At 42.3% G+C, this 24587-nt stretch overlaps 1 protein-coding gene across 1 annotated transcript in view; it reads left to right on the top strand.

Moving 5' to 3' along the window:
• Nucleotides 1-12605: 12605 nt before the first annotated feature.
• Exd2 (exonuclease 3'-5' domain containing 2) overlaps nucleotides 12606-24587 on the top strand; it is a 35029-nt gene continuing 23047 nt past the window's right edge. Inside the window, exons 1-2 of the mRNA XM_055595506.1 lie at nucleotides 12606-12854; nucleotides 24379-24587. The exon at nucleotides 24379-24587 is cut by the window's right edge and continues 311 nt beyond it. Of these exons, the coding sequence (XP_055451481.1) occupies nucleotides 24425-24587 (163 nt within the window). The 5' untranslated portion in view covers nucleotides 12606-12854; nucleotides 24379-24424. The remainder of the gene's footprint in view (nucleotides 12855-24378) is intronic.

Below are 24587 nucleotides of genomic sequence, written 5' to 3'. Positions count from 1 at the left end.
CACACACACACACACACACACACACACACACACACACACACACACACCAGTGTCTCATGTAGGCCAGGTTAGACTGGAACTCTCTGTTTAGCCAAGGATGACCTTGAACTGCTGGTCCTCCTGTGTCTACCAGCATGTGCCACTGTGCCTGTCTGGGTGGGGTCTATTTGTTGTCAGATTTCTTGGTTTAGCCATTCTGACTGGGTGTACTGGTATCTTCAACTAGTTCTAATTTGCACTTCCCTGATGACTAAGGGCGTTAAATAGTTTTTTAAAATGGATTTATTATTCATCAGGCTGGAGATAGAGTTCAGTGGTTGAGCATTTGCCTAGTATACCCAAGGCCCTGGGTTCAATTCTCAGCACTGTAAAATAAACTTATTGGTCGATTGTAAGGTTTTGTTTTGCTTTTTTTTTTAATTTTTTTATTTTTTTATTTTCCAAAACAGGTTTCTGTGTAGCCCTGGCCATCTTGAAACTTGCTCTGTAGACCAGACTGGCCCTTGAACCAGAGATTCACCTTCTTCCTCCCAAGTTTTGGGATCAAAGGTGTGTCCCACCACCCAGCAGAGGTTTTTGTTTTTGTTTTTAACTATTGAATTCATTACCATGTTTGTTATTAGGCAGTTTTATTTTATTGGCATTTAATGTCTGCAGATATTTATCAACTCTTGCTATTAGCTCCTTGTCTGCAGCACAGCTGGGAAAGATTGCCTCCCATGCTGTGAACTCTGTTTCCTGGGCTGTGAAGAAACTTTCTGCTTTCATATTGCCCCACCTGTTGATTCTCGGGCCCAGTTCCTGTGCTTTTGAAGTTCCATTCAGAAAGTTCTTGCCTGCCCCATGTCTTGAAGAGTGTTCCCTATGCTTTCATCAAGTAGCTTCGGCATTGCAGGTTCTGAACCTGATCCATTAAGGTCCTTGATCCATTTCAAGTTGACTTTTGTACAAGGTGAGAGATACTAATCTAGTTTCATTCTATTTCAGGTTTTGCCAGCATCATTTGTTGAATAGGTACTTTTCCAACATATACTTTTGCCTCTTTTGTTAAAACTTAGTTAATTGGAGCTTTATCCATTTTTTTTTCTGTGTTCTCTATTCTGTTACATAAATTCTGTTACCTGTTTTTATGTCAGTAACAGGCTTAGAATGTGTACTATGAAGTGAGGTCACCTGATCTCAGAGGCGAAAACACATGCTGTCTTTCATATGTGGATCTGAGCCTAGTATGTGTATAAACATGTCTGTTAACATAGCACTTGGAAAGGAGAGCAAGGAGAGCTACTGCTCGGTGATGAAGGAAGTAAAAGACAGGAGTTGTGAAAGAAGATATAAAGCTAACTGTTTTTCTAGCTTTAACTCTGGTGTGTGTGTGTGTGTGTGTGTGTGTGTGTGTGTGTTGGATAAGTTCATGAAAATGTAATTGACAGTGAAAGGGTAAAACCCTAAGTAAAGCTCCCTGGCTTCACAACGGCAATTATAACTATATAAGCTTACTGAAATGGATAGAGTTTGGGACAGGGCAAGTGTTTGTTTGAATGGCTATGTTGATCTAGCTGTGTGATTTTTTTTTAAAGATTTGTTTATTATGGATACAATGTTATGCCTGCATGTATGCCTGCAGGCCAGAAGAGGGCACTGGATCTCATTGTAGATGGTTTTGAGCCACCGCGTGGTTGCTGGGAATTGAACTCAGGACCTTTAGGAAGAGCAGCCAGTGCTCTTAACCTCTGAGCCATTTCTCCAGCCCCAGTTGTATGATGTTTTAGTTTGTGATTTCATTACAAAAAAAAAAAAAAGCCATTTTCATATTAAAAGGAAATAGAAAAGTTTTTTAGTTAATGATAACAGGGTCTCAGTTGACCGTGTCTACTCCCTTTGGGCCTTTCTGAGGTAGAGAGCATGTATGGAAGCCTGTTTTTTCTCAGGACATCTGAGAAGAGGGGGAAGAGGTGGTACCCTCAACATCCCTTTCAGAGGGATGATACCAGTGGACCTAACTTCCACTCACTAGGCTCTACCTCTTACAGGCTCTACTTTGGCACCAGGCTAAAGACTAAACATTCATATATGGGCTTTTGGAGGGCATTCTATATCTAAATGATAGTGATCTCTCTCTCTCTCTCTGTCACACACACACACACACACATTCTTCTTCATGGTAAAAATACACATATAAGCCAGGCACAGTGGCACACACCTGTAATCCCAGCACTCAGGGAGGCAGAGGCAGGCAGATCTCTGTGAGTTTGAGGCCAGCCTGGTCTACAAAGGGAGTCCAGGACAGCCAAACCCTGTCTCGAAAAATCAAAATGAAAAACAACCAAACCAAAATAACCCCACATATACACATATATCTATACACATACATATATGCATATGTGTGTGTCACATATTTTTCCTTTTATCACTAGCTTCAGGTCATTTTTGTCCTGGAACTCACTGTGTAGCCTAGGCTAGACTCCAAACTACAGTTTGCCTACCTCAGCCTACCAAGTACTAGGTTTGTTAATCTGCTTTTATCCCCTGAGAGGTTCTCACTATGAAGCCTAGGCTGGCTTAGAACTCACTATGTAGACCAGGCTGGGCTCCAATTCACAAAGATCAGAGCTCCCACCCTTCCTGCCTCTCCCCGCTGAGATTAAAGGATGATGCCACCATGTCTGGTCTGGAGCAGGAGTTAAATAGATTTCTTATAATGGAAATCTCACCAAGTAGAACCAATATATGTGGTCCCAGCTGTCACCGTGGAGACATGAAGAGGTCAAGCCTGCAAAAGAGGTAACTGGAATTGAATGACATGATCCCAGGGAAGGCCAGCCAGGAATGCAGGGCACCATGTAGCCCAAGTTGACCTTGAACTTGAAATCCTCCTTCGTTTACCTTCTAAATGGCTGGGTTTACAGTGTGCAACATTTTACCCAGTCTCCACCAAAAGCTCTGTGGAAGATTTTTCTCATCCTGGCACTTTGAGCAGTACTATTCTAATAATCATTTAGGACATAAGCTTTGGAATGGAGATTTAAGGGCATCAGCCTGTAAAATGAAAAGAAAAAAAAAACACCAAATATGAACTAGAATGCAATTTTATTATGAGATGTGACTTGTAGCTTTCTTCTGGGAAGAAATTTAAATTTCCCATAAAATTCCCTACAACTTTCTAATAAACCAATGGGCTTAAAGTTTCTAAGAAATTAGTTGCTTGTTCACTTACTTGTCTGTTAAGACTGTCGTAAGTGACATTTGCCATTTACTCCTTTTCTAATTAAACGGTGATGATTTCTTCTCCTAATCACTTCGGCCAGGTTAGGCAGGAGCGAGTGCCTTGGGAAAGGCACAGAAACAAAGAACCCAAGAAGACAGTGGTTGATCAGTTTCCCAAGAAAAACTTATGCTACGAAAGTACTGGCCATGTCTGAGATTAGAAATACTAAAGACCAGGACTAGAGATATAGCTCAGAGGTTAAGAACACCAGCTTTTCCTACAAAAGTCCTGAGTTCAATTCCCAGCAACCACGTGTGGCTTATAACCATCTGTAATGCGACCTGGAGTCCTCTTCTGCATGCAGGAACACATGCAGGCAGGATACTGTATAAATAAATAAATCTTAAAAAACACAAGTGTTTTTAAAATATACTTTAAAAATACAAGTATTTGTTTTAAAAAAATACAAGAAGAACAAGTATTCAAAGCACCAAAATTGTATCTGATGGCCTCAGAGGTTGTGTGTTTAAGGTAAGCTTTCTAGATATACAGAACAGTATATCTGTATAAGTTGCACTTAGAAAATTCAAGCGAGGTTCAGGCGTAGTGGTGCACACCATTTGTTTCAGCACTCAGGAGGTGGAGGCACGTAGATTTCTGAGTCCAAGGCCATCCTTGTTAGAGTGAGTTCCAGGACAGCCGAGGCTATATAGAGAAACCCTGTCTTGAAAAAAAACCAAAAAAGAAAAAGGAAATTTCAAGCTAGGTCTGGAGAGAGGGCTTAGCAGTTAAGAGCACTGGCTGCTCTTCTGGAAGTCCTGAGTTCAATTTCCAACACCCATATAGTGGCTCACAACGGTCAGATGCCCTCTTCTGGTGTACAGATACATGTGCGGACAGGACACCCATAGACATAAACAAATACATATTTTTCTAAAAATGGAAAAATAAAATTTGAGCTAATTGCTGAACATGTTCAGGGCAAAAACCATCTAATTGACTTCCACAGCATGGATCTTAGTGTGTTGCCAGGACAAGATGTTATTTCATAGTCAGAAAATAGCAGCCCATAATGGAATCTCATGTTCATGTCAAGACAGCTGATGGGTTTTGCCTCATCTGTTCGGTGTTGGTTTTACTTAAAACAAACAGTGTAGAGCAACAGCAGGTCTGCCAGATCCAGATGATGGAAAGCACGACCCCAGAGGTACACATAGCTTCAAAGAAGTAGCTAATAAACTGACTGCAGACAGCATGGAAGAAATGGAAGAGGAGGACTGCCAGATGAATGTCACTTTGTTTCCACTGGAAAAGTAAGTGCTGAAGATGTCCAACTGGAGAAAACCTCTGCAGCTTCAGGGTGAAAGTTCTGGAAAAGCTGCTGGTGATGAAACGGGTGCTAAAGCTTCGGCTACGTTTAAGGCTTGTTTATTTTTATCTTGTGTGTATGAGTGTCTATCTACATGTACATATGGTGTTTGGTACCTGCAGGGGCCAAAAGAGGGCGCTGGAATCACAGAAGCTGGACTTACAGAGGGCTGTGAGCCTCTGTGTGGGCTCAGGAGAGAGAACTCGGACCCTCCACAGAGCAGCCAGTGCTCTTAGCCACTGAGATAGCTCTTCAGTCCCAGGCGCCAAAGTTGAATGAGCTGTAACATCAGTCCAAGAATCTGTTTAGAATTCAGATTTTATTATTTTAAAAGATTTATTTTTAAATTATGTGTATGTGTGTGTGCCTGGACGTGGGTATGTGCACATGAGTGTGGGGTGCTGGGGGAGCAGCCACTGAATCATCTCTCTAGTTCTAAAATTTAGATTTTTATAGCAATAAATAGGAAGTAATATTTGTGGTTAAAAAAAAAAAAACAAACTCTACCAAAGTGAATATTTAAATTGTACTTATTAAAGGGAAAAGAAATTTTAAATAGTAACATCATGACTCTCATGCAGACGTGGAATGACTATGGCTCGAAGATTTTTATTTAATTTGCTAGTGAATGAGAGAGCCAGGAGATATGTTACAATAAGTTCAAAGGAATGTCCAAAGACCAGACAGATATATGAACCATGTGGCAATGTTGAAATCGATATCCCTCCCTCCATTCCCTTCCTCCTTGTCTTCCCTTTTCTTTTCCTTTCCTCTCCCTCATCCTCCTCCACTCCCTTCTCTTTGGCAACATGGAGATTGCATCTGGGGCATCATTCAAAGGAAGCAAGTGTTCTACCAGTCAGCTACATCCCCAAAGAGGAAATCAGTTTTCTTTGTTTTTACAAAACTGGCCCATTACACAGTGGGGAGAGAGAAGTCATCAGGGATTTATTTGCATGTCTGAAAATAACTATTTGTTCTAATATTGGTTTTTCTAAGAGTCTATGTCTTCAAAATTTTTCGACAGCTCAAAAAAAGTATAGGTCCCATAGAACCTGTTAAACAGAAGAGTAAGAGTAGATTTTCCGCTTCCAAGTCATCTTTTGCCCCACTTAAAAGTCATTCATATCTCTAGCCTTGAGAAAAATGCAAATTAGAGCTACTTTGAGATACCACCTCACCCCAGTCAGAGCGGCTCTCATCAATAAACCTGACAGCATATATTGAAGAGAATGTGAAGACAAATGAATCCCTTATTTTCTATTGGTGGAGGAATAAATTAATACAGGCATTGTAGAAATCAGTCTTTAACTTTCTTAAACAAAATAAAAACTAGGACTACCCTGTGACCCGGCTATTTCAGTCCTGGGTATATACCCAGGGAGCTCCATACCCTACCATAGGGGTATTTGCACCTTCATGTCTATGGCTTCAAAGAATTGGAATTAACCTAGTTGTCAATCAACAGATGGTTGGATAATGAAAATTTACTGTATGTATAAAAAGTGGAATACTATTCAGTCCCCCCCAAAAATCGAAATCACAAAATTACCAGGAAAATGGACAGACTTAGAGTGTATAATAGTAGCAGGGCAGGGGTGGTGCCCACCTTTAATCCCAGCACTCGGGAGGCAAAAGCAGGTGGATCTCTGAGTTCAAGGTCAGGCTGGTCTCCAGAGTGACTTCCTGAGTAGCTGGGGTTACAGAGAAACCCTGTTTCAAAAAACGACAACAACAAAAACGTATACAAAGTCTCAGAAAGAAAAAAAACCTCATGTTTTCGCTTATATGTGGAATCTAGCCAGTAATATATGTGAACACGTGTCCGTGTGAGTACAGTATAAAAGCGAACAAAAAAGGCTAAATATTAGGGGATGGATAAAGACTGAATGTAGGCAATGAATGAACACAAGTTATGAAACTGGATATAAAGCTAATTATTTTTCTAGTCTTAACTCTGGAGTTTTTGCTGTTGGTGGTACGTAAGTACATAACAATATATTTGATAGTGAAAGTATAAAATCTGATATGAAAGCGCCACAGCTCCCATCCCAAAAGGCTTCTCTAACTTTATAGCTGTTCACTGAGCTATGTGTAGTCTCTGTGTGGTGTTTTTTTCATTTACAACTTTTAATACTGAAATTAAATTTTTTTTTATTTATTACTTTTATTTTATGTGTGTTTGGCCTGCGTGTGTGTGTGTGTGTGTGTGTGTGTGTGTGTGTGTGTATGTGCACCGTGTGTATGCTTGGTGTCCGCAGAGATCAAAAAGGAGCATGGGATCCCCTGGAGCTGGAGTTATAGAGGGTTGTGAACCACCATGTGGGTTGAAAATGTGATATCTCAGCTTCTTGCTCTGTCATACCTTCCCACACTGTCCTCTATGGACCCACCCGCTGAGGCCTTAGGTCAAAACAAACTCTTCCATAAGTTGCTCTTGGTTATGATGTTTTATCACAGCAACAAAAAGCAATTAGTGCACCAGGCATGTGTATTACACATGCCTATAATATTACCATCTGCAGGTGAACGCAAGAGAATAAGGAGTTCAAGGCCAGCTTCAGCTACATGCTGAGTTCAAAGCCAGTCTGGGCCATTTGAGAACCTATCATTCACCCCCCCCACACACACACACACATGCAAAGAAAACAAAGCAAAACACCCTAAACATGAGGCTGGGGGAGATAGCTCAGTAGGAAAGGAGGTTGCTGTGGAAGCATGAGGACCTGGGTTAGAATTCCCAGCATCCACATGAAAAGTCAGACATGGGGCCTGGCATGTTGGTGCATACTTTTAGTTCCAGCATTTGGAAGGTATCGGCAATCAGACCTCAAGGTCATCCTGGTCTATAGAGTGAGCTTCAGGCCAGCTAGAGCTACGTAGTGAGACATGTCTCAAAAATCTAAACATGGCTGTATGTGTCTGTAACCACAGCATCGAGGGTCAGAGACAGGTGGCTCCCAAGAGCTTGCTAGACAGGCAGCCTAAGTGAAAAGGCAAGCTTCAGGGTGGGTGAGAAATTGTGTCTCAAGGCACTAAAGTGGAGAGTGACTGAGGAGGCCATCCAGGGGCTGAAAGGTAAGCCTGATGACTCAGAACCCACGTGAAGGTGGAACGAGAGGACTGGCATCCACACATGGGCCTTGGCATGTACACACTCTTCCACTTCCCACTAACAGTAAAACAAATATGAAGAGAAGGACATTTATCCTGCTCTAGTTTCCCCATGTGCACACTCATGTGCACGCAGTGTGCGCGTGCACACACACACACACACACACACACACACACACACACACACTGTAGTGATCATTCTGGAATTTTAGTTTCTTTAAAAAAGACAGAAATAAGATCTGGGCGCGGTGGCATATGCCTGTGTGTAATCCCAGCACTTGGGGAGGCAAAGGCAGGAGGATTGCTGTAAGTTAAGGGCCAGCCTGGTCTACAAAGTGAGTCCAAGACAGCCAAGGCTACACAGAGAAACCCTGTCTTGAAAAATCAAAAACCAATCAACCAAACAAACAAACAAAAAACCCCACAGAAACATTATAAGAATATGTTTTCTGGGCTGGAGAGATGGCTCACAGGTTAGGAACACTCGCTGTTCTTCCAAGGGTCCTGAGTTCAATTCCAGCAACCACATGGTGGCTCATAACCATCTATCGTAAAATCTGGTGTGCAGGCAGAATGTTGCATAAATAATCTTTAAAAAATATTTTTTTGTTTTAATCCCAGGTGTGAGGTTATGGGGCTGCTTTGGACTGTCTGCAGCAGCTGACTATGATTTGCCTCGTACTCTAGCAGAGGCGTGGTTTTGCCAATTCCAGATAATTTCTACAATTGTGTGACGTTTGAAATTCTGGGAACTTTTCAGAGTATATAAATGTGAGGGCCCCAAGAGGCAGGGTCGGTGGTGGTTGGTTGTTTAGGGTGGTTGGTTGTGGTCTGTTAGTATCCTTGCTCAAAGAAGAAACAAAAGGAAAGAAATTACATTTGGGGATTTTCATATTTTCTATTTACCCTCTATCCTTGTTTTTCTTCTATCTAGTGTTGGGGTGTGTGTGAAAGTGATGGTGGGGGGATAAAGTATGGGAAAAAGAAGAACCTACAAAGTAGCAAAGACCAGCTACATACACCACACAAAAATAAGGTGAAACTGACATAAGCCTGTAATCTTTCAACAAGGAAAATTGCCCTTTAACATATGATGTCTGACATTGCCTGCTGATTCTGAGTCAGGCAGGAATTGGAAAAGTAAGTGATTTTTACTGAACCCTTAATTTTCAGTGTAGAACCCCATTGTTACCTTAGATTGGGTTTCCTGTCTTCTCCAGGGAACCAATCCTGAGTCTTCTGAGGAGGCAGAAGGGCCAGTGACCTGGAGCTGTGGAGAAGTATGGTGCTCCAATGCTTCTGTTAAACCATGGGAGGCCACTTGTCATTTTGTTTGTTGGCTTTGTTTTGAGATTAAAGTATCTATACGTAAGTCTTGGTGTCCTAGAACTTACTATGTAGACCAGGCTGGCTTTGAACTCAGAGATCCACCTGCCTCTGCCTCCTGAGCCCTGGGAATAAAGGCATATGCCGCCACACCCTGCTCAGAAGGCCACTTTTTTTGAGTGAGCTCCTGAACCAGGTCCCAGCAGAACAAAGCAGTGTCACTCATGCAAGATGCCACTAAGCCAAATAGAAATTTCAAGGACAGATGCTTCAAACAGATCAGTTTTTGTTTTTTTTTCCTGAAAATGCTGGATTCCAGCTTATGTACAACACCGCACTAAAGAAGTCTCTGCTGAAGTACTTGCGGTAGAGCAACCCCATGTAATCTGGCATCAGGGGTCAGGGTTTTATTTCTACTGTTTTCTTGTTCTTGCTGTATAAAATCTACCATTCTCCCATCTCCCAGCGGGACTCCAAGCAAAAGTCAATTCAATACTGTATTTATTGTGGTCTTAACTAGATAGAACCAAATTATCCTAGTTTCCATCCCAATTTTACCAATTTTTAATTTTGTTTGTTTGGGAACAACTAAGCTTCCTTTTTGTTTGGATTTTTGTTTTGTTTTGTTTTTGAGACAAGGTTTCTCTGTGTAGTCATGGCTGTCCTGGAACTCACTCTGTAGACTAGGCTGGCTTGGAACTCAGAGCTCCTCCTGTCTCTGTTCCAGAGTGCTGGGATTAAAGGTGTGTGCCACTGCCACCTGGCTGAATTTTGTTTTTTGTTTTTGAGAGAGAGTCTTATTCTGCAGACCAGGCTGGCCTGGAACTTTTTGATCCTCCTGCCACAGCCCATATGCTGTTTTGAAGGTGTGAGCCACCATCCCCAGCTCTCAAGCTTGCTCTTTCCTATTGCCTTTGACAGATGACAAGTTTGCTAAGTTGGCTCTCCTTATCCCCCGTTTTCTAGCTTTCAGACTGTCAGTGGTTTGATCTTCTGTTTTCTGAGAGGTGAGTTAACAGCAGAAAGCTACCCAGACCATACATGATAGCAGAAGGCTGACCCACAAGCTCTGCAACAGTCAGGATGGTCAGAACAGGATCGGTGAGTTAGCTTCCCTACATTTCATCGACACTTCCATTTAAAGACAATCCAGAGAAAACCAAATCTACCATAGAAAACGCCTGTCTCATAGTTAATCCAGCATCATCCCCTCCCTTGACAATTCCTCCTGGGCTGGAGAGGTGGCTTAGTGGGTTAAGAGTACTTGCTGTGAAAACACAAAGACTTGAATTCAAATTTCCAGCACTGACCTAACCTGGGTGTGGCTGCACCTGTAACCCCCAGCACTGGGAGGTTGAGACTGGAAAATCAGTGGAGTGGGTCTTGCTGGACAGAAAAGGATGCTGAAACTGGAGTCTCATGTTTATGAACTGCCAGGTGAGTGCTAAAAACTGAACCAGGATCCTCTGCAAGAGCAGTCAATGCTCACTGAGTAGTCTCTCCAGCCCTTCTACCTAGAAGTTTTAAGTATTTCATGTACTTTGTGTCTGCTAGGGAACTTGCTGTATAAATCAGAGTGGCCTTGAATTTGTAGTGCTCCTACTGCTTCAGCCTCCGCACTGCTGGGATTCTAGGTATGACCCACCATACTTCTCTACAGTGTTAACCATTATTTCGGAGGGATTTCAAGGAAGAAATGGAGTTGTATGTGGTCGTCCACCCTCCTTTTTCCCCTCCCTCCCTCCCTCCTCCTCTCTTTGTGTTTTAGACAGGGTCTCTCATACAGCTGAGGCTGGCCGAACTCCCTGTCTTCCTGTCTCCATCTCCCCAAATCTGGAATTACAGGCATGTGCCCTGCCATCCATCTGCAATCTGTCATCGTCAACCAAAGTCTTTTGTGGTGATGTTTCTTCTGTGGCCTACATGTCATCTGGCCCCTTTCACCCTCTAGCTCTAGCAGATCCAGAAATAGCGTTGTGTTGCCTTCTTGCAAAGCTGGATTCAGAACTCTGTATCTATTTAAACGCCTCTTAAAAATCCACTAGAACAAAAGCAGAACAGAATGATGGACACTTTACTGAGCTTTGTTTCTTGCGGACCAAACACCCTTAAACCTTTCTCTTTTCTCTAACAACTCTCTTCTATAGATATGCTCTCCTCCCAAAAAGTTTAGACCCTTGCTGATTCTTCTCTGAGTCTGTCTTCCTTTCTTTCTTCCCTCCCTCCCTCATTTTCTTTTAAACAAAGTCTCTCATGTCGGTCAAGCTGATCTCAACTCACTAGTAGTGCTGGGCACACACCTATAATCCCAATACTCAGGGAGGCATGCAGATCTCTGTGAGTTCAAGGCCAGCCTAGTCTACAAAGTGAGTCAAGGACAGCCATGGCTACACAGAGAAACCCTGTCTTGAAAAACCAAACCAAACCAAACAAACCCTCACTACTAGTATGGCCCATGGCCTTGAACTTTTGATCTTCAGGCGTTCTCTTCCCAAGTGCTGGGATTCTAGGCATGTGCTACTCACTTTATATAGAGCCTTAGATTTTCTTGTCTCCTTGTCATCTTCAGCTCAGTCCCTTAAAGACTCCTTCAAGAACAAAAGGAATGCTGATTCAATTCATGATTGTTCAGTGATTTACCCCTTCTGTGGCATGTGAGAGTACCATCATCAGTCTAAGAAGACTTCAAGTTCTAAGATTATTTCAGACATTTTTTCAAAACAAGATATCCTTTCTCACTTCTAATGTTCTGCGTGTGTTTCCAACTAGCTTCTAAGCTTCTTGAGTGGACATAAAACATGAACGTTTATACAAACAACTCCTCTTCTTCCTCCTCCTTGAGATAGAGTCTCATGTACCCCAGGCTGACCTCAAATTCATCATCGTAGCCTGGGTTCCATCCCCACCACTGCCTAAACTGGCTACCTGTAATCCTAGCACTTGGGAGAGGGAAGGTGGAGGATTAGGAATTCAAGGTCACTGTTGATTATATACTGAGAGTTGGAGGCCAGATTGTGCTACACAAGACCTCGATTCAACCCCCTCTAAAAAACAAAAACAAAACAAAAAATCAATCTTACATGAATGGTTTCATATACAAACAATATTGTGGTTGTTATAAAATAGGCTATAAGGAGCAGAAGAGATGGCTTGGCAGTTATGAGCATTGGCTGCTCTTTCAGAGGACCTAGGTTCAATTACCAGACTCCCACACAGTGAGCGGCTCACAACTTTTTATAATTCCAGTTCCAGAGGATCCAACGCCCTCTTCTGGCCTCTTCAGGGATGCACTTGGTACACAGGCATACCTGGAGGCAAAACGTATTTAAAAAGGGGTGGGGGGTGGGGGGTGGCATAAATTATTAATGACCATCAGATAGTATATAATGCGAACGAATAGCGCGTTCTTTGAGCAGTTTCCTTATTTTCCCGCTCGAATATAAGCAAATTAATGAAGTAGAGAAACGCTACCCAGGTTAAAAGGGAAAATCACACGTCTTATATGCACGTGTTAAAGTTCAGTAGGATTCTTCCCTCAAAGCCAAAACCAAAAGCCCCGTCTCAGAAAGCACCGCTCTTCGGAAGACACTAAATCTTTGCAATTTGAATCCATCCTTTAACAGAAAGCCTGGAGAAAAAACTGCCGTCCTAGCGGCTTCCGTACAAAATGGCGCGGCCCACAGGCACTCTCCACGGGGGGTTATATCCTCCTGGCCGGCCACACGGCCGGAAGTGGCTACGGCATTTATGCGTCCGGGTGGGTGCGGCCAGGCCGCCGCGGGGGTTCCAGCCTGTCAGCGTGGGGTGCCGCAGGTGTTCGGACGAGGCTGGAGGCCGCAGGTAAGTGAAGCTCGGGCTGGCAAAAGTCTCCTCCGGGATCGTGTGCCGGGCAGAGGGGTTTCCAGTGTGGCTCGAGAGGGTCGTGATGCTGAAGGTGCCACTTCGCGCGTGGGCGACTGTTGGGCTCCAGCGGTCCCCGGGCGTTGTTGGTACTGCCCCTCTCCCCGCCCTGAGGCGCGGCCTCCTGGCCCCTCACTCGGTGTGGGCGGTTGAACCCTCCGGTTCAGGGAGGACTCACCCCGCCATTGGTCCCCATGCCTTCGCGGGCCGCCCCTTTCCGTCCGTCCGTCCTTCTTGTCAGGAGCAGCCGCCAACCCTTCGAGGCTTTCTGACCCAGTCGGTTAAAAAGCAGCCCCCGCCGCGGTTTCGCCCGGCTCTTCGGGGACCCGCCCCACCCGAGGACCCGCGCGGGGGTTGGGGGCGTTTTGCTGGGAGCCACCTCTGGCTTTGGCTTTTTTTACATCCCCGGGGCAGATCAAATTAGAACTTTAAACCTTATTTATTAAAAGTGGACATCTGTTTATTAAAATTCAGGCAACCCACGCTTTTTTGAGCCTTTGATACACGATTGGACTGCAGATTTCCTTATATAACTCTTCCTTGGAAACACAGAACTGTTTCGTTTTTTTTCTAATTAACTTTTTAAAATTTTATCTTACTATTTTTTTTCTTTTTTTAATTTGAGACCGGGTCTCACAATGTAGTCCTCTCTGCCTGGCCTGGAAGTCACAGAGATCTATTGGCCTCTGCCTTCCAAGTGCTGGATTGAAAGCTTGTGCACCCCCCACCTGTCAAGATTTATTTGTGTGTGTGTGTGTGTGTGTGTGTGTGTGTGTGTGTGCGCGCGCGTGTGTGTGTGCGCGTGTGTGTGTGTGCGCGTGTGTGTGTGTGTGTGCGCGCGCGCTGCCAGAAGAGCATTGATCTGGAGCTGGAGTTAAAGACCTTGTGAGCTGCCTGATGGAAGTGCTGAGTTTGGGTCCTCTGGAAAAGCAGCTGGTGCTACCTACCTATCTTTTGGAAATAGATTTTTTTTTTTCTCTCACATAATATATTCTGACTACTATTTCCACTCACTCAACCCTCCCAATTCCCCCCCCCCCATCCTGATCCACTTCCCTTTCTGTCTCCCATTAGAATACAAACAGGCTTCAAAGGGAATATAATAAAATATAACAAAGTAAAATAGAACAAACCCATCAAATCGAAGTTGGTCAAGACAAACAGATGAAAAAGAGACCAAGGGAAGGCACAAGAAGAGACCTGCTTGTTTAAACACTCAGGAATCCCATAAAAACTCTAAACTGGGAGCCATAATACATACACAGAGGACCTGATGCAGACCCATGCAGGGCTGGTCCATGAAGCCTCATTCTCTTTGAGTTCTTGTGAGCTTTGATCAGGTTGATTTAGAGGGTGTGTGTGTGTGTGTGTGTCTCCTGCATCTCCTGTGGTTCTTACACTTTTTCCACCTCCTCTTTCTTGGTTCCCTGAGCCCTGAGGGGAGGTATTTGATGGAGCCATCCCATTTAGAACTGACTGTTCGAAGGTCTTTCACTCCCTGCATAATGTCTGGCTGTGGGTTTCCATCTGTTGCAGGAAGAAGCTGCTCTAATGATGGCTGAGCAAGGCACTTGATCTACGAGTATAGCAGAATGACATTAGAATTCATTTATTTTTTTTAGAACAGTAGTATTTGGTTTTATCAAAGTCCCAAGGCTATCTAGTCTCTGGCTCTTGGTCATTCCAGGTAATGTCGTGAATGGTTCCATCTCATGGGGTAGGCCTTAAATCAAGATATTGGTCAGTTACTCCCACAAGTTTTGTGCCACCAATTACACTAGCACATCTTGCAGGCAGGGACACCATTGTAGATCATCAGATTGGTGTCTGGCTTGGTGTTTACATTTCTCTTTTGGTGGCATTCGGAGGACCTTCCTTCCTGTACCAAAGATGCTAGAACACAGGGGTGAGGGTTCTTTGTAGGCACCAGCTTGTCTCTCCATGTTCAATGAATTGTCTTCAGCAATGGGTTTTGCTGTCAGTTTGTGGAGAACAACCTATAGTATTGGCAACAGCCTCAGTTGTTTGGGGATTCCTTTGGGACTCCTTTGGCCAACAATTCAATTAGATGTACCCCAGTCATAGTACTGGAAGCTTCATTTGGTAATGAGATGTGTGGTTGGACTCTGCCTCCCCCATTATTTGGGCATGTCATTTAGATCACCTTCATATCTTTATATATTTTATGAAGCTCCTCCTCTATTCGGTTTTCATACCACCCCTCAAAAATCCTTAACTTTAGTTGTCTCTCCTTATAGTTCCTCCCTCTTCCCACTTGATCCTCCTGTCAAGCCCCCATCTCATCCATCTGTAACTCTTCTGTTTTCCTAACAAGATCTATCTGTACCTGCTAGTCCCCTACTCTATACCTAATCTTTGTGGTTCTATAGATTGTAGCTTGGTTATCATTGACTTAACAGCTAATGTCCACATATAAGTGAATGCATACCATAGGCAAATGCTAACTGATAAATCATCTCTCCATCCTGTGCATTTATTAAGTATACACAATAATGGATTTTATTATATTTTTATACATATGTACTACATATTTATTTATATTACAGTGATAGAAGAGATAGCAACCAAAAAGCTTTGATAATTATCTAAATTAAAAAGTATGGTAAAAATAATTTAATGTAGAGAAGAAATTATTGAATGTGGTCAAGTTGAGTTTGTTTTCAGAAGTGCACTTTAAAAATACTTAATTGCAGTCCATATATACAATCATAAAAAGTCATATAAAATTTAAACAAAATGTCCTCTTTGAATAACCCCAGTCTATATCTTTACTTTAAAAAAACAAAACAAAACTGTTTGGGGTTGGGGATTTAGCTCAGTGGTAGAGCACTTGCCTAGCAAGCACAAGGCCCTGGGTTCAGTCCTCGGCTCTGGGGGAAAAACAAAGGCCAAAATAACAACAACAACAAAATGTTTGTTGATTTGTTTTTCAAGACAGGATCCTACTGTGAAGTCCTGGTTGGCCTGGAACTCAGGGATGCCTCTGCCTCCTGGGAATTAAAGGTTTGAACCACCATGCCCAGCTATTGTTTTTGTTTGCTTGTTGTTGTTATATACACATACCTGTGTGTGTGTGTGTGTCCAAAGGCAGAAGACAACTTTTGTCAGTTCTCTCTACAGTGGGTTTTGGGGATGAAGCTCAGGTTGTGGTAGGTTTGTGGGCAGGTGGCTTTACCTGCTGAGCCATCTCCCTAACCCTCTAATTTTTTTAAAAATTCTTTTGCTATTGCCTTTCTTCAGAATTCACCGCCAGATAGTGGTGGCATATGCCTTTAATCCCAGTACTTGGAAGGCAGAGGCAGGTGGATCTCTGAGTTTGAGGCCAGCCTGGTCTACAAAGTTGAGTTCACAACAAAAAAAACCCAAACTGTTATTATTGAGTTATATTTTTAGATTTTCTTGTCTTTACATTTATTGGCTCATGTACATACATACACACACACACACACACACACACACACACACACACACAGAGACAGAGATTTGTTGTGCTGTTGTTCTTGAAGTCTTTGAGACAGGATCTCTATGTCTTCCTGGCTGTCCTGGAACTTACTATGTAGACCAAGCTGGCCTTTGACTCACAGAGATCTTCCTGCCTCTGATTTCTGAGTGCTAGGGTTATAGAAATGTGCCACCATGCCCAGCTCACATATATATGTATTTGTAAGAGTTTTTATGAAGGGGGTTGGATCTAGGTGGAGATGAAGGAGGGGGTGAGTAGGATCAAAGCATATTATCTGAACTTCTCAAAGAACTAATGAAAAAAGTGAAAAAGAAAAAACATATTAGACTTACAAATGTGTACTTCTGTAAATATAACATATTGTACATATTCCAGCTTGACTTATTTTAAAAATGGGCACTGAAATTATTTTGCCCATATGCAGAGTCCAGCCTACTCTTTCTATTTGTTCTTTCAGCTCCACATCATGTTGACATTCTGGAGGGTATTTTTGGTTTTCCAGTCTTGCTTACCCGGTACCAAAAGCATCCTTCCACATGCTTCTGTGTGCCCATGTGAGCATTCTTGGAGATAGTTTCCTATATGGGAGGCTGTGGACATCTCATAATGCCGTATTGCCTGCCAATAGTGTGTCATAATGCCTGCTTCTTCAAAGCCTTTTTTTTTTTTTTTTTTTTTTTTAAAGACAGGATATCTTTATGTAGTTCTGGCTCCTGGAGCTTGCTATGTAGACTAGGCTGGCCTTGAACTCTTAAGAGCTCCTTCTGCCTCTTATGTGTGCCACCATACTTACCTTCCTACCTTCCTACCTACCTGTCTAAGCTTTCTAAGTGTTTGACGGTCTTACTCTTCTTTGTCAGTCTGAAGGATAGAAATGATTTCTAATTGATATTTTTATTTATGGTTTCCTAATTACTAGTGGGATTGAACATCTTTTCATAGTTGCCATTTGTATTTTTTCTTTTGAGAAATACTACTTTTTATTGGACTGATCTTTCCTTATTGAATTATAGTGGTGTTTTATATAGTCTCAATTTTAATCTTATATATATTTTTTATTATTTATTTTTGAGAAAGGATCTCAGCTCAGGCTGGCCTTAAACTTATCATCCTCCTGGCTTTACTGCCAGTGCTATGATTACAGGTATGTAGTTATGTATGTTTTATTTTGCTTCATTTTAAAATATTTGTTTTATTTTTAACTATGTATCTGTGTGTCCGTGTGTGGATGTTTGCACATGAGGGCAGGTGTACAAGGGACCCAGAGACATAGGATGCTCTTGAGCTGGAATTATGGGAGGTTATAAGTTGCTAGATATGGATTCAGAGAACCAAAAATAGGCCTTTTGCAGGAGCAATGCCAGCTCTTATCTGCTGAGCCATCTCTCTAGGCCCTTATTTTATTTTATAGACATTATGTAGCTCTGGCTGGTTTGGAACTTACTATGTAGACTAGGCTGGTCTTGAGTTCACAGAGGTCTGCCTCTACCTCCAAAGTGCTGAGATTAAAGGTTATACTAATATATCTGGCTTTATTATTAAATTTATTGTATTTTTAATTGTGTGTGGGTGTGTGTGTGTGCGAGTGCGCAGTTGCAAGCTACCTGACCTGGATTCTAGAAACCGAACTGTGGTCCTCTGGAAGAGCAGGAAGTACTCTTACTGCTCAGTCATTTCTCCATCCACACCTACTTATTTCATACTATTTTTTTGTTTCTTTTTCAGACTTAATTTTAGTACCAATTTGTCAAAATAGTATTTTAATGGCTTTATAAAAGCATAATTCATATGTCATACAATGTTACCCATTGTATACAAATCAGTGATTTATAGCATATTCATAAAATTATTACAATTTAGTTTTAGAACACTATTGTTACCCCCTCATAAAACCTGGTCTATTTAGAAGTCATTCCCCATTCCCCAAATTCCTTATGCCCCATTCATGGGCAACTACTCATCTCTGTCTTGTCTTTTGTGACTAGCTTCTTTTATTTAATGTTTCTAAGTTTTGTACCTACTAGAACATATATCAGAACTTTATTGCTAAGTAAGAGCCCATTTATGCCATATTTCTTTACAAAGATGTAATTGAGTGTGTGTGTTTGTGTGTGTGTGTGTATGTATGTTTCATGTGCTCACACCAGAAAGTAGCAGAAGAGGGTATTGGATCCCCTGGAGCTGGACTTTCAGGCATTTGTGAGCTACCTGATATGGACAGTGGAAATCCAACTTTGTTCCTCTGAAAGAGCAACAAGTGCTCATAACCACTGAGCATTTCTTCATCCCTAAGACTGTGGTAACTCATCACAAACTGGATGTCTTAAAATAATGGAAACTGATACCCCTGCAGTTCAGGAGTCTAGAGGTCCTTAGTTAAGGACTAAAGTGTGTGAGGAGGACTATACTGTCTCTTTGGTGGGGAGTTGGGAATGGGAGTATCCTTCCTTGCCTTCTAGCTTCCAGTGATAAAGATCCTTGGCTTTCCTTGGTTTGCATAACTTTAGTCTCTGTCTCCATCTTCTCTTGGCTTCTTCCCTGTGTGTCTGTCACTTTGACTCTCCCTATCAACCCAGCTCAACCCACAACCTGTAGCTAAGCTGGTTTATGTGTCTATCAGTTAACAGGCTTTGGTGTTACTTCCACTTTGGGTCCGTTACAGCCAGTGCTCCTGCACCTTCTGTGGCTGTGTTTTCGTTTCCCTTCCATGTGAGGTTGTAGTGGAGCTCCAAGCCCTGTGCTGTCTTTATGCTTAGCTGTTGAGGACCTGCCAGGCTGTTTTCCAAAGCAGCTGTGCCATTTGGCATTCTCACTGACAGTGTGAGAGAGTTTCTCATTTCTCCACAATACTGCCACTTCTTATTATCTGCCTTTTTGAGAGCCATGGTAGTAGTTTTAAAGCAATATGTCATTGTGGTTTTGAGTTGCATTTTTTTCTAATAGCTAATGATGTTAAAGAGCCTTTCATGTGCTATTTGGCCATTGCTCAATTGTCTTTCAGATCTCTATTCATAGTCTTAATCAAGTTTTTTTTTAATTGGTTCATTTGACTTTTTATTACTGAGTTGTAGGAGTTTATATTACAAACACATGCCCCTAACAGATAATATGGATTGCAAATATTTTCTCCAGTTTTCAATCTGTTTGGGATGTCTTGGTAGCCAATTTCTTTTCTTTTTGGTTTTTCTTTTTTTCCTTCTCTTTTTGTTATTTGTTTGTTTGTTTGTTTGTTTGTTTTCAAGACAGGGTTTCTCTTGGCTATTCTGGACTGGCATTGTAGACCAGGCTAGCCTCAAACTCACAGAGATCCTTCTTGCCTCTGCCTCCCAAGTGCATGTGCCACCGTGCCTGGCTTCTTTTTTGGTTTTTTGAAACAGTATTTCTCTGTGTAGTCTTGGCTGTCCTGGAACCAGCTCTGTATACCAGGCTGTCCTGGAACTCACAGAGATCCCCTTGCCTCTCAAGTGCTGGGACTAAAGGTGTGTACCACCACCACCACCCAGTTGCCAGTTTACTTTCAAATAAGGTTTTAAAAATTAGGTTTGTGTTAAATTTATGTTTTGAGTAGTTTTAAAAATGGTTACTAAAATTTGAATGTGGTGTCTCCCAAAGGTCCATGTGGTAAAGGAGTGGGCCCCAGTGTTGGCACTATTGGGAGATGGTGTGACCTGTGGGAGATGGGGTCTTGTGGGAGTCCTTAGGCCATTTGGGGTATGAGAGATAATTTGGGGGACCCCAGCTCCTTTACCAGCCTTCTTTCTTTCTTTCTTTCTTTCTTTCTTTCTTTCTTTCTTTCTTTCTTTCTTTCTTTCTTCATTCATTTATTGGCAGGATCTCTGTTTATAGACTCGTCTAGTCTGGAGTTTGGTAGGTAACCCAGACTAATGGCAAACTTGCTGTCTTTTTTCACTCTTAATAATTCTGGATTACAGGTGTGTGCCCAGTTTCTATGAACCATTCTTACTTATTAATATTTATAATTGACTTATCTTTTAGTTAAACAGTGGTTATTCATAAACCAGCTGTGTACCCAAGTCACCACACAGAGACTAGGATTTATTTAATTAACTTAGGGCACAATGCTGGGCAATAATTACTCCATCCTAAACCTCCAAGCCTGCATAGCTTCCTCCCATTCAGATGTCCCACATTATATTCTTGCTTTCTAGTCATATCTTACGTCCGGTTCATCTCTCCTGGTGTTTCCAGATCCTCTCCTCTCTAATCTCTCCTCTCTTCCTCCCACTCTCCTCTCCTCCGGACTAGGATGTCCTACCCTATTCTCTCCATTGCTTAGCATTGTTTTATGGTAGCATGTTTACACAAACTTGAGACAGGAGATGCTTAGAATAAGCATCACAATGCAATGTTGGGATTGAAACCAGACAGTGGGGTAGAGAAATCAGCATTTGAATGAACAAGGGTAAATTGTATACATTCCACAAGAGCATTATACCTACATTTCCCCCTTTAAGTCCAGTAAAATGCCTCCTTTTCTTTCAATACAATCATAATTTATTGTTGTTGTTTTGTTTTGTTTTATGTTTTTTATTCTAGGCTCTTGTCTTGAGCAGAAGCTTTATGTGTTTTCTGTGCTAGAAACACATGGACTGTGTATATCACTTCTATAATTGGTTCTCCTTGCTTCTAATATTCCAGTTCTGAATAGGTTTTAATTTAGCTTCTTGGCTCTGGATTTTCTTTTAATGAGAATGATGTGAACTTAGGCCTTGCATCTGTACAGACTTGAATATCTACCCTCTCCTTAGGGATTTTTAATAACCTTAGCTTGGCATGGATCACTTCTGGGCCTGTGCTCACAGACAAGGGCACCCCCCTCCTTGGGTGACATTGTGTCCATGACCTGTAGCTTAGACTTCTCCTTCTGGGTAAGAGAGGCAGCCTGGTTGTGGACCTGGTATGAGTTCTGAATATGACTCCCATCCTAGTGGGTCCCACCTGCTTCTGATACCTGCTGATCCCTTCTCTCTCTCTCTTTCCCTTCAACTGTGAACGAAATTTTCTTAAATGTTTTACTGTACTGGGGCAACGTGAATGCTAGGCAACCACTTGCTGAGGACCTATCTTTAAATGTTTGTTATATTTCCTTTCCTACCAATGCTGAGGATTGAATGTTGGGCCTTGCAGATGCGAGGCAGGTATTATATACTATTGATCTGTAGCCTAGCCCTTTTGTTTATTGTTGTTGTTTTTTTTTTCAAGATAAGATTTCTTTATGTACCAGAACCCTGGCTGTCCTGACTCGCTTTAGATCTGCTTTCCTTGGTCTCCCAAGTGCTGGAATTATAGACATCATGCCCAGCTGCCCTTTTGTATTTTTAATATTTGTTTGTTTACTTCCTTTAGACACCTAGATGTATTTATTTTATGTGTATGTATTGTCTACGCATAAGTATATGTACCATGTGCATGCCTGATGCCTACAGAAGTCAGAAAAGGGCCTTTGGTTCCATGGAACTGTAGTTACAGGGTTGTGTGCCATCATGTGGTGCTGGGAACTGAACCCTGGTTCTCCGTAAGATGACCAGAAGAACTTTGTTGAAACGCAAAAAGTTATGAAAGGCTGGAGAGATAGCTCAGTCAATAAGGTGTTTGCCATGCCAGCCTGAGGACCGATGTTTATTCCCCAGCACCCATGTAAAAGCAGAGTGAGGTGGTGCACACCTGTCCCAGGGCTGGGAAGATGGAGATAAAAAGATCCCTGGTACTTGCAGACCAGCTGCTCATGCAAAATGAGTGAGCTTTGGTGAGAGATTCTGTCTCAAAAAACACTTGAGCAATGCTTGAGGGAACACCCATGTCGGCCTATGTCCCAGCTCCCAAGCATATACACACAGCTATACATCCCCAAAACGGCAATAAAGATAATACTTATTCAGTGGGAATCCCTGAGCCATAGGGATACCCCAGAGGAGTATTTAAGCTGTAGGACAGTGCCCACAGCACCTTTAGTATTTTAATTGGATCGGCACAGTATTTTAAGAAACTATAAATTGATTGCTCATGGTTAAAGGTGGTGGTAACAGTTCACGTGAAACTGATCCCGAGTTCTCTTGAGAAAGCACAGTGACTAGGCCGCCTTCCTATACAAGACTTGTCAGCAAGGACAGAGTGCCTGTAGCTGCTCTCCCCACCACTGGCCAAGGGACATCTACCATTTACTGTTACACTTTACTGTTGTTGTTATTGCTTTGCTTGTTTGGCTGATTAGTTTTTTGAGACAGGTTCTCACTATGTAGCTCTGCCTGTCCTGGAACTCACTCTGTAGACCAGGCTGGCCTTGAGCTTACAGAGATCCTCCTGCTTCTGCCTCCTGAATGCTGGGATTAAAGGTGTGTACCACCATGCCCAGGGTTGGTATTGCTTTTAATAGTAAAGAGATATTATTTACTCATTTCTCTCTCAAAAACCCAGAAAAGAAAAGGTGCCTGGTGAAAGCCTGTAATAGGGCAATGGAAAGGACTGCTTTGTGGTTGGCCTTGTTTATTTACATTAAGTTGCCTATTGTGCGGACATATCAGTTTGAAACTTCTCTGTGACCATCTTGAGTCTCTTAAGTACTGGATGATTCTTTTTCTTTTACAGTCTCCTTTTGTACTCTACCCTCCAGTAACTAAATCAGTTCCTTATGGAGAACTACTAAAATTCCTGGAGCACACAGAAAGGGTTTACTTGAGCCCTGGTTCTTGAGCCCACTGCCTACACATCTGAAAGGGTAAAACAGTTTTCCTACCCACCAACTTAGGTTGAACCTTTAAAATGTATTTATTTTAAGACTTACTTAGTTAACTGTATATGTGTGTACATGTGTGTATATGCATGTTGTATGCAGGTACTTGCAGTCAGATCCCATTGGAGATGGAGTTACAGGAACTAGTGAGCCACCCAACGTGGGTGCTGAGAACAGAACTCAGGTCCTCGAAAGAGCAGTAGACACTTAACCACTGAGCAGTCTCTCCAGCCTCCTTCCTTTCTGTATCATGCTGGGGGGTCAAACCTGCATCCTCGAGCATGATCTATGTTCAGTTTTTATATGTGTGTGTATGACTGTGTGTGAGTACCTATGGAAACCAGAAGAGGGTATCAGATTTCCCACAGCTGGAGTTAGAGGCAGTTGTGAGTCACGTGATGTGGGTGCTGGGAACGAGACCCTGTTTTTCTGCAGGAGTAACAGACTTTGTACCACTGAGCTATCTCTCCAGGCTATGATCTCCCACGTCTTAGAGACAATTTCCTATCTTCCTTTTTCTGCCTCCCAAATGCTGGGATTGCAGGTGTGTGTCACACTTCCTTTTTGTTTGTTTTATTTTGTTTCTTTCAGTGCTGAAGACTGAACCTAGGACTTTGAGCAAGCCGTCTACCACTGAGCTACAACCTAGCCTTAATTTTAATTTTTAAAATTAAGTTCGTTCGTGTGTGTGTGTGTGTGTGCATGTGTGTGTGTATAGGTCAACTTCTGAAAGTCAATTCTTTCACTATGTAGGCCCCGGGATTGAACTCAGGTCATCGGTCCTGGCAAGTCCCTTTACTTGCTGAGCCATCTTGCTGATTCCAGTCTGTATTGTTAAGAGAGTCCGAGGCAGTTGTCAGAGTGCAGGTGAATTTGTGGAAGCAAGGATGGAAATAGAAACGGAGTAATGAATATAAAGATGAGCCAGCTGTGGTGCTGCACACTTGTAATTTCAGAACTTACAGGTAGAAGCAGGGGCATCTGGATTTCAAGTCATCCCTAGTTACATAATAAATAAATTGCAAGATCAGCCTGGGCTTTATGAGACCCTGTCTTAAAAAAGTATAAAAATGGAAAAAAAATCTTAACTGTTATGTTTCAAATTTTGTTGGTTTTGTTTTGTTTTGTTTGTGGGCACAGAAATTTGGACTTTTTTTTTTAGGGGAAAACTTGTTGATGCCTAAGTTTATATTCTACATATAAATATATTTTTGACACTTGTTTTGCAGATTAGGGGATTACTGAAATGCTTTCCTAAACAGTGAAAGATTGAAGATGTCTAGACAGAATTTAGTAGCTTTAACAGTGACCACCCTTCTGGGTGTGGCCATGGGAGGATTTGTCCTGTGGAAAGGCATCCAGCGTAGATGGAGTAAAACAAGCAGAGTGACGCAGCAGCAGCAGCAGCAGCAGCAGCAGCAGCAGCAGCAGCAGCAGC

Source organism: Psammomys obesus, unplaced genomic scaffold (assembly GCF_907164565.1).
Source record: "Psammomys obesus unplaced genomic scaffold, mPsaObe1.curated_primary_1811, whole genome shotgun sequence".
Lineage (NCBI taxonomy): Eukaryota > Metazoa > Chordata > Mammalia > Rodentia > Muridae > Psammomys > Psammomys obesus.
The sequence above is the reverse complement of the archived record's forward strand: the minus strand, read 5'-3'. Positions and strand labels throughout refer to the sequence as shown.